At 43.3% G+C, this 18267-nt stretch overlaps 1 protein-coding gene across 1 annotated transcript in view; it reads right to left on the reverse strand.

Moving 5' to 3' along the window:
* The window catches only part of Atg7 (autophagy related 7), a 130758-nt gene that overhangs the window by 95429 nt on the left and 17062 nt on the right, over positions 1-18267 (reverse strand). Inside the window, exons 7-8 of the mRNA XM_045133389.1 lie at positions 8026-8114; positions 5882-6003 (exon numbers count right to left, since the gene is read on the reverse strand). Coding sequence (XP_044989324.1) covers positions 5882-6003; positions 8026-8114 — 211 coding nt within the window. The remainder of the gene's footprint in view (positions 1-5881; positions 6004-8025; positions 8115-18267) is intronic.

Consider the following 18267-nt stretch of genomic DNA (forward strand, 5'->3'; position numbering starts at 1 on the left):
ATCCCATGGTTGGGGCTGGGGAGATAGCACAGTTGGAAAAGTGCTTGCTTGGGAAGCATGATGACTTGAGTTTGCTCCCCAGAGTCCATGTAAAACTGCCAGGTATGATAGTGTTTACTTATAATCCCAGTGCTGGGAAGATGGAGACAGACGAATCCCTGGCAAGCCTCAGGCCAACAAGAAACCCTGTCTCAAAAAAGGTAGATGGTATTTCTGAAGAATGACACCAAAGGCTGTCCTTTCATCTTTCATGCATACATACATGTACCCCCCCCATGAACATATACATATAAAAATATCTCCTGGAATACACTCAGGGAAATGCTGCTTTGCTATACTTTGTATAGCTTTGTAGGACACTCCTGTTATGCCAATGAGCTAATGGCAGCCTTGTTTTCCTTGGTGGTAATACAGCCTTATAAATTTTGCTGGTGGGGGCCACTGGCTCTCTTACACGCCCTGCTATTATAGTCTTGGGACCTCTGTTGCTCTTCTTTTCTCAATTCTTTATGTTTAGAATAAACCTTGAGCCAACATCTGAGCAGGGAATTCACATAGCCACAAGCTATCCTTCGGCATCACCTTTAACATCTGCTTTAAGTAAAGGCTCTGTGGCTGACTGTACAGCTTGGTGTGGTGTGGTGGCACAGCAGTGCTAACATGTATGAGGAAGGGGTTCCATCATCAGCATCGCATGTCCCTCTGAAGGAATAGATCATCTTGACTGAAGATGAGCAGGAGGAAGAATTTTACATGTGGTTCTAACTGCAATGGTTTCCTTTTGACACCCTCCTACTTTTAGATTTTTACCAGCACTTCTATTTTCCTTTCTTTGGGAAACTTTTAGCTTTTGTTATTTGTTTTTTAAAAAAAGTATAAAATCCCTGCCCTCAGGAGGCAGAAGTAGGAGACTATAGCCTGAGAATACAGAGTGAATTCCAAGTCAGCCTGGGCTAGAGAAAGACCCTACTTCAAAAAGAAAAGAAAAGAAAAATGTGTGTGTGTGTGTATATACATACATACACACACACACACACACACACACACACACACACACATATATATGACATACATATATATATATGCATATGTATATGTATATGTATATGTATATGTATATGTATATGTATGTATGTATATATATGGTGATTTCTTTTACAGACATCTTTAGTTTCTGCAGTAGTATGATCAAGGGGAAGTCAGGGCCTTGGAAAGTACTTGGGTCCTAATTAGGTTGGGGTATCATCTACAGCAAAATGCCAGAAAAATATGTGCCATCCCATTCTAACTCAGGTACTTGAGGGGAGTGGTACTGCTATTAAAAATTAAATTTGGGGGGCTGGAGAGATGGCTTAGCGGTTAAGCGCTTGCCTGTGAAGCCTAAGGACCCTGGTTCGAGGCTTGATTCCCCAGGACCCACGTTAGCCAGATGCACAAGGGGGCGCATGCATCTGGAGTTCACTTGCAGTGGCTGGAAGCCCTGGCACGCACATTCTCTCTCTCTTTCCCTCTGCTTCCTTCACTCTCTGTCACTCTCAAATAAATAAAAATAAACAAAAAAAATTAAAGTTGGGGCTGGAGAGATGGCTTAGCAGTTAAGGTGCTTGCCTGCAAAGCCAAAGGACCCAGGTTCAATTTTCCAGGACCCACATTAGCCAAATGCACAAGGAGGCACACGCGTCTGGGGCACGCATGTCTGGAGTTCGTCTGCAGTGGCTAGAGGCTCTGGCATGCTGATTCTCTCTCTCTCTCTTTCTTTCTCTGTCAAATAAATTAATTAATTAAATAAATGAAGGCTGGGCATGGCGGCACATGCCTTTAATCCCAGCACTTGGGAGGCAGAGGTAGGAGGATTGCTGTGAGTTCAAGGCCACCCTGAGACTGAAATCCAGGTCAGCCTGAGCTACAGTGAGACCCTACTTCAAGCCCCACCCCTCAAAAATTAAATTTGGAACAACATATCTGAATACTTGAAGAGATTAAGCCATGAGGATTTTTTCCTGGGGAGAAAAGGATTTTAGAACTCCTAGTTTATATGTTACTGCGAATTAGTTATTCTTGTTAAATTAGAAGATGCTTCTCTAATACATAGCTCAGGTATTTGATGAAATCAACAGAACTACCATGTAGTCCTGTACCAGTAACACCGCCAATGCTTCTGACTTATTGAGAAGACTCTAAGACAGAGCACTTCAGTTTCCACATTTCCATACTGAAAAGATTATAGCCTTTGTTTCTTCCCTGAGACAGATCTCAGGTAGCCCAAAGACTCCTGATCCTTCTGCCTCAGTCTCCCAAATTCTGAGATTCCAGGCATGGGCCACCACACCAGGCTGGCGAGGGCCATTGCTAAGAAAATTTGATGCATTTACAGCCTATCAATGATGAAAACCATTACATATGAAAATATTAATTTACTGTATCTGCTCCCACGTAATTCACACCCAGAAGATACACCTCAAATTAATGAGGACATGTTTATAAAGGGATATGGAGTGGGACCTAGGACACAGGGATAGGAGGCAAGGGGAATCTCAGCCCATCCTGAGCAGTATCTGCTGCCTCCTTTAGCAGTCAATAGACGTGCCTTCTGTCAGCAATGTGAGGGGCCAGAGTAGACAGTTCTGGACTAGGCAGACAGGGATGGCCCTTAAGGGAGGGAATCTTATGATGTCACACCACTGCCACGCCTATGCCAGCTGACCCTGCCTACCTCGGCTCACCCCACCTGCTTCACTTGTGGGATCCAAAGTCTGCCCATCTCACCCAATCAGGTCTCTCTTGAGCATGCAACCTGCCCAGGTATGAGTGGCACCCTCCTCTGAGCCCAGGCTGACTGGCTGGGATAGCTGATGCAGGTGTGTCCACCTGTTCCTCAGCGTGGACTCTAAAATGTATGTTTTTGGGCCCATGGGGGTTTCTTCTCCTCTCTGACCCTTGAGCTGCATACAACAACACTGACACAGTTGTGTCTTCTCTCCCATCCTGGCAACAGGGTGAGAAGAGACAATTTCTTTCTTTCTTTTTTTTTTTTTTTTTTTTTTTGGTTTTTCGAGGTAGGGTCTCACTCTGGTCCAGGCTGACCTGGAATTAGCTATGTAGTCTCAGGGTGGCCTTGGACTCACAGCGATCCTCCCACCTCTGCCTTCCGAGTGCTGGGATATTAAAGGCGTACACCACCATGCCCAGCTTAGAGACACTTTTTATTACGGATTTTCCTTTAAATCTCTTTGGAAGTGCATGCCTTTAAAACAAAACAAAACAAAACCAGGGCTGGAGAGATGTCTTAGTGGTTAAGTGCTTGCCTGTGAAGCCTAAGGACCTCAATTCAAGGCTCGATTCCCTAGGTCTCAGGTAAGCCAGATGCACAAGGAGGCGCATACATCTGGAGTTTGTTTGCAGTGGCTGGAGGACCTGGCGCACCCATTCTCTATCTAGCTGCCTCTTTCTCTTTCTTTCTGTCTACTGCTCTCAAATAAATAAAAACAAACAAACAAACAAAAAACCCTTCTCGCATTTTTTTAATCCAAGGTCCATGTTCATTGACCTGGGCTCTTAGACCATGTGGTATATCTCCCCTCTCCCCACTTTACCTTCCTTTCCTTGGTCCTTTCCCTGACATCCCTGTAATATGCAAATAAAATAAGGGGATCTAAAAATCATTCCCACTGGGTGTGGTGGTGCATGCCTTTAGCTTCATCACTTGGGAGGCACAGGTAGGAGAATTACTGAGAGTTTGAAACCACCCTCAGTCTACATAGTGAATTCCAGGTCAGCCTGGGCTAAAACAAGAATCTACTTTAAAAAAAAAAATCATTTTCTTGAATATGGACTGCCAATTCTTTGGTTAATTAGCAGACACAAATTCAGGGCTTTGGGTTCCAAGATTATTACTAGGAACCCCAGAATCCCATTTTAGCTTCCCATATCACTACCATTGCCATCCCAACTATGGGATGTATAAAAAATATAGTCATGCATTGCTTAACAATGGGAACATGTTCTGAGGAAGGAGTGGCTGATTTCACTGCTCTGAGAACATCTCTGTGATGTTACACAAATTAAGTGGCCATGAGGTCCCTAGGCAACACAATCTCATAGGACCACCATTACATAAGTGTCCTGTCATTGACTTCCTTATGTGGCACGTGACCATGCTTAAAGTAACACAGAACACCATGGGTTCACATGCTGTGGACTATATCTTCAAAACGTTTTGTTGATTATAAAGGTGTATTTTCAGCTAAGTAGAAAACCACTAGTTTACATACAAAAGAAAGACTGCCTTCCTAAAGTAAGTAATCTCCCTTCAATATGAAGCAACATGGTTGAAGGCATCACTTGGCAGTAGGAAGCCTTGTTCTGATGGAAGCATGCAGCAGGACTGAATGACAAGAACTCCAAGCATGGACCATACCAGAGTGTGTATGGGGGGGGTAACAATAACTTTATATAGAAATGAAAACATCTCTCTCACAAGATGAGGTGGAGGGAGGGGCTTGTGTAAGGAGCCTGCTGACCACACTAGCCTGGCTGTGCTTTTTCATGACTCTCACCTTATCACCTTATCCTCTAGGTAGGCCTAGACTATATTTCAGTTGAAGTTTAATAAAACAAGCACAGGTCATCTAAGTAAACATCCATTGGAGCTATTTTAGGATGTGTCAGAAGAGGGCGCTAAGTCAAATGCAAACCTCCAAAGATTGAAAGCCGTCCCCCCACCCCACTGCCAGTATCTCTGAGTTGTAGTCAAGACCTCAAGGCTAGAGCAATACAGTGCCACCCAAGGCAATCTTGAACCTTTGACTTCTTCACTTTATTTATTTAATTTGGGTTTTTCAAGGTAGGGTCTCACTCTAGCTCAGGCTGACTTGGAACTCACTGTATAGTCTCGGGGTGGCCTCATACTCACAGCAATCCTCCCACCTCTGCCTCCCAAGTGCTGGGATGAAAGGTGTGCGCCACCACGCCCGGCTCTTCTTCACTTCAGAGAAGATGAAGTATGTCTGCCACACACAACATACACACTGAGGTTCACACTGAAGAAGGAGGTGTGCCTTGAGACTATGGGGATGCTGTGAGGAACTAAGGAACCTATGTACAAGTACTCTGCAAGCATGTATGTCACAAAAACATGAGGGGTTAATTTGGGAGAGCTATGCATAGTGCTGGTATAAAGAGTGGGATAAGAAGTTAAAATAATATTAAGCATCATCATATGCCAAACACTGGGCCCAGGTTTTCATATAGGACATATACTTCTCATGAGAAATACTTCATAAGGAAGGTATTACCCTTGTTTCATTCAAATTTGAGTACGCATTCTAGCTTTAAGATATATACAAAAAGATGAATGTAAATGTATCTATTATGCAAATATATATCTGTGTTCTTGCACATATACACACACATATCTGTATCTCTTTATAAAATGTCTCTTGGCCCATGTTTTGTAATTTATAAAACAGGGACAAAAGCAAGCATCTGTCACACAAAGATGAAGGGAGGATATTAGATGTGGAGGAGAAATGATTAATTACACACAGCTTCAAGTATATAACACATACACACAGAAGCATATTGATGTATCGTCCCTTCTTTAAGGCGAGGCAGGAATAGAGATTTTGTGTGAAGCAAAAATAAAAATGAAAGCTAGGGGAAAACATCCTCAAGACTGGAGAAGATGCCCTGGCACCAATCTCTGCCTTTGTTCCAGGCTGAATAGCAGAAAGTGCCCTCTGCTCCAAGTAGGTGTTTGCCCTGGCAGTGAGGAAGGAACTGTACTTTGTTCCCCCTTCTGCTGCCATTGTGAGGTGATGAAAAGAAAGTTGGGATTCTGATAACTGATAATTACATGCATTCTCAAAGACCGGCAAATTACCTGGGCTAAATGCCATTTCTGGAAGCTTCACTTCGAAGATGATGCTGTGTGCCACATCTCTCGCCCCCTGCATGGTGCGGTCGCGGAAGCAAAGTACTTCAACAGACTGGAAACTGCCACTCCTGTCGTCACACCCCAGATTTGTATTTGTTTCAATTATTTTTGTTGAGGAAGGAAAGAAAAGAGCCCATGTAAGTGCTTCAGCAAACTGGCTTCAGAGAATTCAATGCAAAGCAATTATTCCTCTCTGTTTCCTGGAGGAACGGCCTTAACCTCCCAGACCTTTTGAGCATAACTCATGTAGGTATCTTCTGTCCAAATGTTTAGAACTAAATGCTGAATTTGCTGTGACTCCTTTCTAGGGGAGTTTCATAAAGCAATCACACTGCAGAGAAGTAATTCTGATAAGTAAAGCTTAAAAGGGAAAAAGTGCTCCCAACACATGTAAAAAAAAACCTCTCAGACATGGGTTCTTCAGGCCCCATCCTCCCCTTTTGAACTCCCACCCAATGAAACAGCGCCTCACCAGTAGGTAGGAGGCACAGCTGCAGTGAGCACACTAAATCTGAATAAGCAGAGACAAGCAGTCTCACTTTCTAAGGGGACAAAATCAATAGTTTACCCATCTTCAAATTTTGTTGTAAACAACTCTACTTCCATAAAGGAAACTGCACAATTCTTAAATATAAAGAAGCAGGCCCCACACCTGTCTCACTCCATGCCCACCCCTTCCAAAGTACCGCAGCCTTCTGTATCCTCACAGTGCTTTTGCCTGTTTTTCTTTGACATAAATGGAATCACACAATTTGTACTCTTTCAGGAACCACGTGTCTCGCTCAACATTAGGTATGAAACCCATCCACAGTGATACGTTCAGGAGTTCATGCCAGCTGGTTGCGACAGAGCATCCCATGGTGAGAAAACCTCTGTAATTTTATCAACCATTTCATTACAGGAGGACACAAGGCTTGTCCCAGTTTGAGGCAAGTAAGAATGCTGCTGCTATTCACATTCTTATGTGTTTTATTTGTTATCTACATTGCACCCTTGTGTGTGACACAAAGAATGTAACTGATGAGCCATGGGTATTTTTAACCCTGGTAGATCCCACCAGACATTCTTGCAGTAGCTTTCCAGAGTTCCAATTTCCCCACATTTATTATTATTATTATTATTATTATTATTATTATTATTATTAGTTTTTCAAGGTAGGATCACACTCTAGCCCAGGCTGACCTGGAATTCACTATGTAGTCTCAGGCTGGTCTTGAACTCATGGTGATCTTCCTACCTCTGCCTCCCACATGCTGGGATTAAAGGCATAAGCCGCCATGCTGGGCCACATTTTTAGCTTTTTTAAGTCACTTTGGTGGGTATATGGCTATTATTGCATAATGGTTTTACTGTTCTTTCCTTGACATCTAACACTGCTGAGCATCTTTTCATATTGGCCTTTTCTATTTACTTACTTTAGAGTAAGGGAAAGAAGGATGGTAGCAACAGAGAAATCCTGTCTGAATCCAACCCAGTCTGCTAGAAGAGAAGGAGGGCTAGTCAGTGGCATGGCCTCTGACAATCACATCTTTAGTGGCAACTGCTCTTCCTAGCAAACCTGCTTAAGAGCTATCCAGGGGTGGAAACTGGATCATAGTTAACTAACTAATTTTCTGGCTTCCATACCACTAATAAAAAAAATTCATTTAGCAAAAGGAGAGAACGATATAGGCAGGCCCATTGTCAATAACATATAAACAGGGGCTGGAGAAATGGTTTAGCGGTTAAGGCACTTGCCTACAAAGCCAAAGGATCACTGTTCGATTCCCCAGGACCCACATAAGCCAGATGCACAAGGTAGTGCATACATCCAGAGTTTGTTTACAGCAGCTGGAGGCCCTAGCATGCCCATTCTCTCTCCATCACTCTTTAAATAAATAAATAAATAAATTTAAAATATATAAACATGAGCCAGGTATGGTGGCACATGTCTTTATTCCTAGCACTCCAGGAGTATAGGTAGCCTGAGGGTACAGAGTGAGTTCCAGGTCAGCCTGAGCTAAAGTGAAACCCTGCCTCATAAAACAAGACACAAAACAAAAACACACAAAGACACGCAGACACATAGACATACACACTCTTGTAAATACCATCTGTGGGCTGCTAGGACCAAAAAATTCCTCAAAGGCCATCCAGGGTACTGGGCTAAGTTACAGGGATCATAAACACCAACTGTTATCTGTGAACAAAAAAAACTTTCTGAGACTCAAGTGCCAGGTCAGTTTTACAATACAGACAGTGCTAATTAATAGTTCCTGATTTCTTCATATTGTTCTGTGGAGCATTAAAAACTAGACTCCTGAAGGAGGACTTAAGGGAGAAGAAGAAAGCTTTTACATCTCACCCTAGGCTATAGTACTTCCCTATGACAGGGACTAGAACACCCTCCCCTGTGCCTCTGTGCCTAGCATAGAGTAAGAACCAGGTTGTTTAGAAGGAAGAAAAGATAGGAGGAGAGAATGGAGAGAAGTCCAATGGAGGACAGTCCTCTCTTAGAGTTTACAGGCTATAAAATGACTCATTTGTGTGTGATGAGAAAATAAATCAAAGAAGAGTTACTCCTATAGTAGATCTACAGTTGGTTCAAGTTAAAAAGCCAGATGCCCTGATACTGTAAACATGTTCTTTCCTCCAACTCCTCCCTTCTGTTTCATTAACTCTGAGTTCAACTTTAATTAGGACATGTCTTTATACTCGATATGTAAGATAGTTATACCTATTCCATCTCCTGCCTCTCATAAGACACTGGGCACCCAGATCTTGTAAAAATACTATTCACCACCAAGAAAATGAATCAGGGCACCTTGAACACACAGCTACTTCTAAGGCTAGGGAAGGAAAAATACAAGATGTACCTGCCTGGATCATCTTACAATTCCAGAAAACAGAAAGCACTCAGGGAAAAAGGATGAGAGTATGTCAGGGGGACATGGAAACCAGTCCAAAGCATCAATGACCAAGGCTGTAATAATCTGATGGTCAAAATAAAGAACTTTTGGGTTATAATTCAAACTATAAATAAGTATGGGTCGCAGTGGTAGAGCACTTGCCTAGCTTGAGGGAGGTCCTAGTTCCATCCTCAAGGGTACAGAAAAAAAAAAATCCCTAAGCCCACACTTAAAAATAATAAATAAGGGGCTGGAGAGATGGCTTAGCAGTTAAGCACTTGCCTGTGAAGCCTAAGGATCCCATATATCTGGAGTTCATTTGCAGTGGCTGGAGGCCCTGGCATGCCCATTCCTTGTCTATCTGCCTCTTTCTCTCTCTGTCTGACACTCTCAAATAAATAAATAAAAACATTTAAAAAAATTAAAGAATAACCTGGGAGTGGTAGCACACGCCTTTAATCCCAGCACTCGAAAGGCAGAGGTAGGAGTAAATTCGAGGGCACCCTGAGGCTACAGAGTGAATTCCAGGTCAGCCTGGACCAGAGTGAGACCCTACCTTAAAAAAAATAAAACTAAAATAATAGAACAAATAAAGAAACGATGGGAAAAGACAAGTCAAGGCCTGTCAAACAATACACATGGATGCTGCACTCCTCCTCTGGAGACAAAGTGTCATTCATCCCTTACTTCTGTAGTGAAAAAGGCCCTGGCTGGATGTCTGTGTGCTAGTTCTGCAAGTAACTGGTTTCAAGACCTGTTTCTCCCTTATAGGCAAAATGAAGGGATTGGAGGTTGAAGTGCTAAGGACATAGCTCAGTTGGTAGAGTGTTTGCCTAGCATGCACAAAGCCCTGGGTTCAACAACCAGTGCCACATAAAGCAGATGTGATCGTACACACCTGTAATCCCAGTATTCCAGAGGTGGAAACAGGAGGATCAGAAGTTTAAGGTCATCCTTGGCTACATAGTGAATTTTAAACCAGACTCTGACTCAAAGGACAAAAAAAAAAATAGAAGAAGAAGAAGAAGAAAGGCAGGAGAGAAAATAAGGAAATAAGGAATGGTTTGTTTTGTCTAAGATGATTTCTTTCAGCATCAGATTCAGAGAATCTGAAAAAAATAGGAAAAAAAAAGCCATTGGCAGGCCACAAACCATGACAGACTACAGTGAAGCTCAGTCCTACAGCACATCTAAAGCCCTTCAAGGGCTTATTTGAGAAGAGCATAGGCAGTATCCAGAAAATTCCTTTAGAGGCGCTGAGTTTCAATTGTCTCATGTGACTTTGTAACAGGAACTCTCTTATGTAAGAACATCCTGAATTTTGGCAACTCACTGACCTTGGGCAACTGAATTAACCTCCCTGTGCCTTATGTTTTCACGCAAGTCTCACCTGCACTTAGCACAGAGATTGAAAACAAGACAATTACTCAACACATATATTTTGTTGTGGTTACCTCATCTGATGTTCCCATTCAGTTCAGTCTATGGTTGTATATAAGCTACCTATCTTCAGTCCCAAGGTGGAACTGGGTCTAACTTTTGTCATCCACAAATGTACAGTTGGACTAGAATATGGTATCAGAAGCCACAAGTGGATGCCTACTTTCAAACAAGCATATTTATGACAATATATGACATATAAAGGCAATGGATAGGAAGGTATTAAGAAATCTTTGAGCAGAAATGGCCAGGGATAAGTTTCCTAGAATAGCCTGACCTAAGATGAGCAATACAAAGCAGGAATGGGTGACTAAAGAGGAAATTCTTTGCTTACCCACAAAGGGAGGTCGCCTGAAGAGAACTCTACCACCAAGGTAGGTATGCAGGGGTGCAGATGGTGGTCATGGCACAGGAGAACCAGAATCCATTTGACATTAGGCTAATCATTATTTAATCTTCCTTTGATGATGCTAAAGTGACTTTCATGGCTTTAGGGACTCTGGTAGTTTGAATGTAAAATGTCCCCTGTAGCCTCATGTGTTTATGATTAAGCCTCATAATTAATCCTCAGGTGGGAGTACTGTTTGAGAAGTTGGTAGAGCCTTTAGAAGGTGAAGTCTTGCTGAAGGTGTGTTGCTGGGGGTGGGCCCAGCCCCACCTGCTCTCTCACTTTGTCCCTGCTGATGAGAAAATGTGATACCCGGCTGAATTTTCCTACCATGCTTTCCCCGCTATGATGGAACTTCCCCTCAAAACCATAAGCTGCTTGCCCTTGGTATTTTATCCCAGTAATGAGAAAGTAACTGCTACTACTTGACGGAATTAACTCTGGAACCTCAGTAACCATGGAAATTAGATGGGACACTTCTGGGTAAGCCAGCTATAGTATACAGATAGACAGAATTGTTTCAGTGAATTGAGAAATGAACACTGACAAAGAGTTTAGGGTTCTAGAACTGGCTTTGCCACTACCAAATTGTGTGTATTTGGCCAGATCACTCTCTTTTACATAGTCAAAGTAACAAAACATAATTTGAAAGTTTGTTTGAAAAGTTTTGGAGTAAATGCTCCTTTCTACTTTGGTTTGAGAGCATACAGTTTGGCAAAGTGGCACAGTTGTTATCTGGCTACTGTCCACCAAGCAATTTGGTAGAAAAGTAAGCATGAGAAAGGAGAGGCCAAAATTATCAGTTTGATCATCTTTAGCTCCAGGGGTTTCCACGACAAAGCCATAAAACATGTTTATCTGAAAAAAAAAAAATGGATGTCTCCAATACCCAAATACTTAATCTAACAGGTAATGAACAAAGGCAATTACATGTTTTTAAAGCCCAGGGGAAAAAAATTCAAGTCTCGAATGCACTTCAAGGTCACAGCCAGCAGAGAAGATGCAAAGTGTTGACTAAGCCCCACTAACAAATAGCAAGTTCAGCTCTGGCTCCTTGGTGATGGCTCTGCCATGTTAAAGGTCCACCATCGAAGGCAAGTCTTGTTGAGACATTTCCCAGACATCCACTCTTCAGTAACTGCCCCAGGAGAAAGCAGAAGAGCAGAGAAAGATCAGCAGTAGGATAGCATTAAAGGCTGTTTTTAATGTGATTACAAGAACTGGCCTAGAGGTGACAGCACTCTATGGCAACACGGTGCCAGTAAATGAAATCAACACTTCATTACGGAAAATAAGAACTTAAATCAGACCCATTTTCAACCCACCAAATGTGTAAAACTGTTTAACATCTGGTGCCAGTGGGGAAAGTGGCAGTTTGAGGCGATAGTTATAAGCAGTGGTGTGCTAGAGATGGCTCTGACAGGCTTACGACGACCAATTGCTACTAACTTTTCTCAAGTCCCGACTCGGTGACTTCATGTTGAGAGCTTGAACTTGCCCATAGTGAGAATACAGACTCCATGGAAATAAGCAAGCACTATGAAATCCAAGGGGCCTCTCCTAAAAGCCAATCATTAAATACTAACCAGCATAGCCAATTCCAAACCTTCAAGTGCTAAAACTCCTTAACTAGTTATTCTTTATTCTTTATTCAAAATTCTTTGGAAATAACTCAAGATGAGTGAGTTTGGGAAGAAGTTCATATGTCAAGAAGCTCCTAATAGTGAAGATTTATGAGAAACCGTTATGTCAAAAACACAGTAAAATAAATTATTACAAATCCACTAGAAAAGGTTATAGAATGTAATGGCATAATGCCTAAATGCTAACAAAACAGAACACAGTACAGTCTTAGTTGTTTATGAGTGAGAACAAGAGCAAGAGAGAAAGAACTGGCACACCAGAGCCTGTAGCAACTACAATCAAACTTCAGATGTGTGTGCCATCTTGTGTGCATGCACAACCTTATGCATCAGGCTTGCGTGGGATTTGGGGAGGTGAACATGGGATTTCTAAGCCATCTCTCCAGCCCTATTTTTTTCAATTTTTTTTTTTAAATGAGAGTAAGAATTGGCATGCCCCCAGCCATTGCAGTCAAACTCCAGACCCATGTGCCACCTGGTGTGCATGTGCCACCTTGTTTGTCTGGCTTATATGGGATCTGGGGAGTCGAACATAGGTCCTTAGGTTTTGCAGGCAAGCACCTTAACCACTAAGCCACCTATCCAGCTCTCAACCTTAGTTTTAAAGAATGCACAGAAAAATATTACAAAGAAAAATACAAAGTTTACTTAAAAAATCTAAAACCAGGTTTTAGCACAGCACTCAGGAGGCTGCAGGAGGATCTCACGTTCCAGGCCAGCCTGGGGTACACAGCATATACTGCCTCAAAAACAAGCCAAAAAACAACAATAAAAGCAAAAATTCCAAAACTTAAAACAATAACTGAAGAACACTATGGGATTTCACACAAGGAGAGCTGTGGTTGGAAATCTAACGTGGGAAAGGAACCACGCCCAGTACAGCCTAGAGATCTGCTCTTGTTTGCCAAATCATCACACATCGCTTACAGTACTTTCCAAACCTCAGGAGATGAAGTATTTGCTGCTAAAATCATCAAGTGGATCAAAACTGGAATTTCTCAACAAGGCTGGGGTGTGGCTCAACGAATGGTAGAATACTTGCCTAGTATGCATGAAGTCTTGGGCTCTATCCCCAACACTATGGGGGAAAAAAAGAGACAAAACAGAATTTATTTGGTGAAATCTTTGAGAGATGTCTGTAGGCATTCAAAAACGAGTTACAATATCACGAGTGATCAACCAGATAGTACCAGCCTCATGCCATCCAAGAAACAAGAGAAGCAATCACACCTCACCAGTGATCTTTCAATCGGAGTCAGCACCTCCAGTGAGCTGGTCAACCTTCCTGGACGCTGATAGCTGAACTGTTGCCCTGCCAGCCCCAGGAATGGTTTCTTTGGTAAGAAGGCCATAAAGTTTGTCTTTTTCTGATAAAGTCAGAGTGAGCTATATGGTTTAAAGCCTTAAAATTCATTTTTATGAGATAGCTAAAGACTGAAGCAAAAGTAAAAGAAAGCTTCCATGGAAAGTACAATCTAATTCTGTCCAAAACAATACGATGGGCACAATTATCACATGTGAGTAAAATCTAATAAAGCCTGCTTTATTCATCATTCCGATTCTCACAGCTGCATACATGAAGAAAGGTGTCACTACCACACACGTGTCAGGATGAAGAAAGAGTGCTTAGGGGTCACTAGCTCATTAAGTTGCACTGAGAACTGGTTTGGCTTCTTCGTATACCACACTGTGCTGAGAGTCAGGGAGCAGAAGGTGGCTGCTGTCCCCACCCCCACAATGCATACTGAAAGCCCATTTCCTAACCTCTTGTCCACTCTCAGCTGCAAAATGGGAACACTACTCACTTTATAGAGTGCTGTAAAGGCTGGCGATAGGACATAAGAAACTTGTTCTGTGTGGGCCATACTGTCAGAGCACAGACTACGGAGGCTGCGGCTGCTGGCAGTCAGCAGCATATCCTCCTTAGAGGCAGATATTCACTCAGCGTTCACATGACATCAGATGGGAAGCTCCAGGCTGTGGGTGTAGCTCAGAGGTAAACCCCATGCCTGCCACACACAAAGTCCAGAGTTGGATCGCCAGCCCCTCCCCAAATACAGAGCTATATGGAGACGCTTCTTTTTGTACATTGAGGGGCTATTGCTTGCAACAAACTCTCAGAGGTGGTGCATTTGTAATACCCATGCCAAACTAGATACCACCACTCTAAATTACCCATGATAAATCACATACCACCCATTGTCTCCAGTCATACCACTAGCCACTGTGCCCCAACAGATATAAACATTAGTTGTAGGGACAACGGGGGGAGCCTTTGTCAATTGCACAGCAATCCTCACAGTGAGTCACATCAGAAGAGCTGGCCACTTCCTGGAGACCTTCTGTGCATCAAACACTGACTGATGTCTTCCCATAGGACAGCTCCAGCCCTCCTCACAACCCACTCATACCTGACTGGTACTTCCATTGTGTTCTACACAACAGGCAGAACTCTATAGGAGGCAGATGCAAAAGTGGAAATCAAAGAGGAGAAACTGGCTATGGTGGATCTTAACACTTAAAAGGGAGGCTGGGTATGATGGTACACACCTAAAATTCCAGTACCAAGAGGCTGAGCGAAGAGGCTTTCAATCCAAGCAAGCCTGCGCTACAGAGCCAAATCCTGTCTCAGATGACCAAAACTAAATAAACCAACAAAGCAAGAAAAAGACGTTAGCCAAAGATCACCCAAGAAAATGTAAAACAAAAACTGAGAAATAAATACTACAAAGAAGGAACATAGAACTCCAGTTGGTAACAGGAAGAAAAAGACTTTTTGTAGAAGCCAGGGAAATATCCTGGAGAAAACAAAGACATTTTTACAGTTGCAGAGTAGACGTTCAATGGAACACACGGGATGTGTGTGGCCTAGGTGGGAAGAAAAGAGTGCTACAGCACAAAGCAAGTGCAAGAGCCAGGCATGGTGACATACACCTTTAATCCTAGCACTCAGGAGGCAGAGATAGGGGCTCACTTTGAGTTGGATGCCAGTGTGTACAGAGTGAGTTCCAGGTCAGCCTGGGCTAGAGGGAGACTCTACCTTGAAAAAAATGGAAGTGCAAAAGCCCTGTGGCAGGAAACATGGACTGACTTGAGGCTTGTCCCCCAGAGGTCCAAGCCCAAGTCTGGTATGCCACATTAAAGAACTGAGTTCCATGATTATAACATAACAAAGACACTCAGATGTTTCATTTAGGGAGTGAAGAACAGATCTTCTCTTTGCTACTTGAGATGATTTTTATCAGAATTTGGACTAGAGGCCAGAAAAGACACAGAGGCACATCTATAGAGACAACCAGAGCTTAGAAGAAGACCACCTGCCTCAAGGTCACAATCAGTTGGATGTGCTGAACATGAGGGGGCTGGAACAAGCAAGCAGGTGACTGGTTAAAGTAGTCAGCAGACCATAGGGTGGGAGATTTGGGCTGGTGGCAGTAAAGTGTGTCACATGGGGAAAAGTAGTTACTGGCATCACAGGTATAATGACATCACCTAGGAGTGACGCTTGGAGGAACTGCAGAAATTCTCCATCTTTCACGTGAGGCTCATTGAAGAGTGACTTCCAAGGATCAGAATGAGGCTCTGGGGTCTGCCCACCGCAGAAAGAGGAGATAGGAGAAAAGAGAGGTGAGGGAGGCGGCAGCAGTAGCAGTAACTACAGTCCAACACCACGAGGCCAGAGCACACCTGCTGGAGATCACTGAAGTGAATGCCAGTTCTTGGAAGTGAATGGAACCTTCAGGGAAACTGTGATTCTAAGAACACTAAAGGGAAGCTGGAACTACACTTAAGAGTGAAAAAGGCTAAGATAGTAAAAGTGGAGTTGCCACCAAGTCATGCCTAGATTCCTCAGAAATCATTTATGTAGCACTCTGCTAGAGCTCCTCTTCCCCCGGAAGCCTGCTCTTTGACTGTGCCAGGCTATGATGGCCCCTCCTTCCCTCCATGTGGGCTCTGGAGTGTCTGCCTGTAGTAAGTGTGCAGGACACAGAGCAGTAAAGCATGGCCACTGTGGTGAGGGTACTCAGAGGCTACTTGGGAGCCGGCAGGAAGAGCAAAGGAGCACTTTAGATCTCTTGGGGTGGAAGGACAGCAGCCAGACCATGGAAGAAGGCAGGAAACAGAGGGCAGAGGGAAGGGCACATCTGAGGGCAGAAAGTGGAAAAAACACTGGTAAGGCAAGGCTGCAGTCAGAGCACAGGCTGTCTCTTGGGAAGCAGCAGGAGTTAAGGCTGGGGTGATAGGCAGAACCTAGACCTTAAGCATCCAGGAATACTAAGCTAGGAAGCATTAGCTTTGTCCTGAAGTCAGCAGGAACCCTAGAAGGGCTTCAAGAAGAGCCATACAATCAGATGTTGGAAACTTCATGTGGGAGGCAGACAGGAACATCCTGGATGACAGCCTGTGAGGCTGTGCAATCCCCAGTGAGGTCATCAGTGTGCACAGCTTCTGGTGATCCTGTCTAGAATAAGAAACAGCAGTGGCAAACAACCAAGGTATCATTTCTTTGGTTCTTCTATTACTTAAATTCCCAGTTAACTTCCCACATATCAGTGTCTCAGCTGCCCCAGAAACCTTAGGTTCTTGGCTCTGTATCTTTCAATGTCTGGTGCATCAGCTCAACTGCTGAGTGACCCAGACTTTCCTAAGCTGTGACTCTAACCAACAGATACACCTCTAAACAAAGCAGACACTTGGTCTCAGTCCTCTACCATGGTTCAGAGGAGACCCCAGCAATCCATTCAGCCTCTCCAGAAAGCAAAGCGAAGAGAAGTGGGTATACACTGAGCGCCTCCTGGGTGCTGAGTGTTATCTTGTTTAGTCCTTAAGTCAGCAAAAGAGGTAGTTCTGTCAACATTCAAGAGAGAAACTGAGACAAGGAAAAGCTCATAACTTTCTCCATGGCACAGAGCTACCATGACCAACACTGGGCATCAAGTCCAGGTCTGTTTTGATAGCCTTGGGTCAAGCAGAGGCTCCTTTCACCTGAGCAATGTAGCAATGGCATCCAGCCATTTGACCTCATGACTCTCCAACAGAAAATGCAGACGGTGTGATATACATATCACAGCTGTTACACAAGTTTTCAAGTTCGTGACTGCCCCTTCTAAGTGCACAGTACTCTGAAAATTGTGATCATTTTGGTAGAATAGCTCTATGGGGAGGATCATTTATCTACTGCACTCAACCTGACCTTCAACTGCTTTCCAACAGACCTGCTTGCTATTACAACAGGGTCTCACACTACACTGGACTTCGCATTACTAATGGCTTGGTTTGTACTGCTACTCATGTAACTGCCATTCCATGGTATCACCTGGAGGGAAAGGAAGTTTAATAAAAGTTAATAATCATTCCTTGAAAAGAGACACTCTTTTTTTTTCAGCTCTGACATATTTACATGGCTATTGAAATTATTCTGCCTGATTTCATAACTTCATAATACTTGTGGGTCTTTAATTTTTAATTTATAACCTCCCAAATGGCTAAAACAGTTGGCCACAAATATGATTATTTTAAAAAGACATTACAAGACAAACACGGTGACATAGATCTTTAATCTCAGCACTGAGGAGGCAGAGGTAGGAAGATCACCATGAGTTCGATGCCAGCCTGGAGGACCACAGAGTGAGTTTCAGATCAGCGTGAACTAGAGTGGCTAATCAATATGATACAAAGAGGAATTCGGGCCAAGCCCTCGACCTGTGCATGAAGATCAGGGAATACATGGAGTGAAACTAAACAGGCAAAGCTCACATATGGGCATACCTATGAGACTGCTTCATGGTGGGAGAAGCCTTTCACTATGGTCAGAGAGAGCCTTATATAATGCTCACACAGAAAACATGTTTGAGGCAGTGGATGCAGCACAAGGAAAAAGACACGGAAAAAGTTATAGGCATATGTGACTGGGTGATAGTGAGGGGGAAGGGCACCTGGGAAAAAAACAGACAACCTGAGGTGGAATAATGG

This window comes from Jaculus jaculus, chromosome 14 (assembly GCF_020740685.1).
Source record: "Jaculus jaculus isolate mJacJac1 chromosome 14, mJacJac1.mat.Y.cur, whole genome shotgun sequence".
Taxonomy (NCBI): domain Eukaryota; kingdom Metazoa; phylum Chordata; class Mammalia; order Rodentia; family Dipodidae; genus Jaculus; species Jaculus jaculus.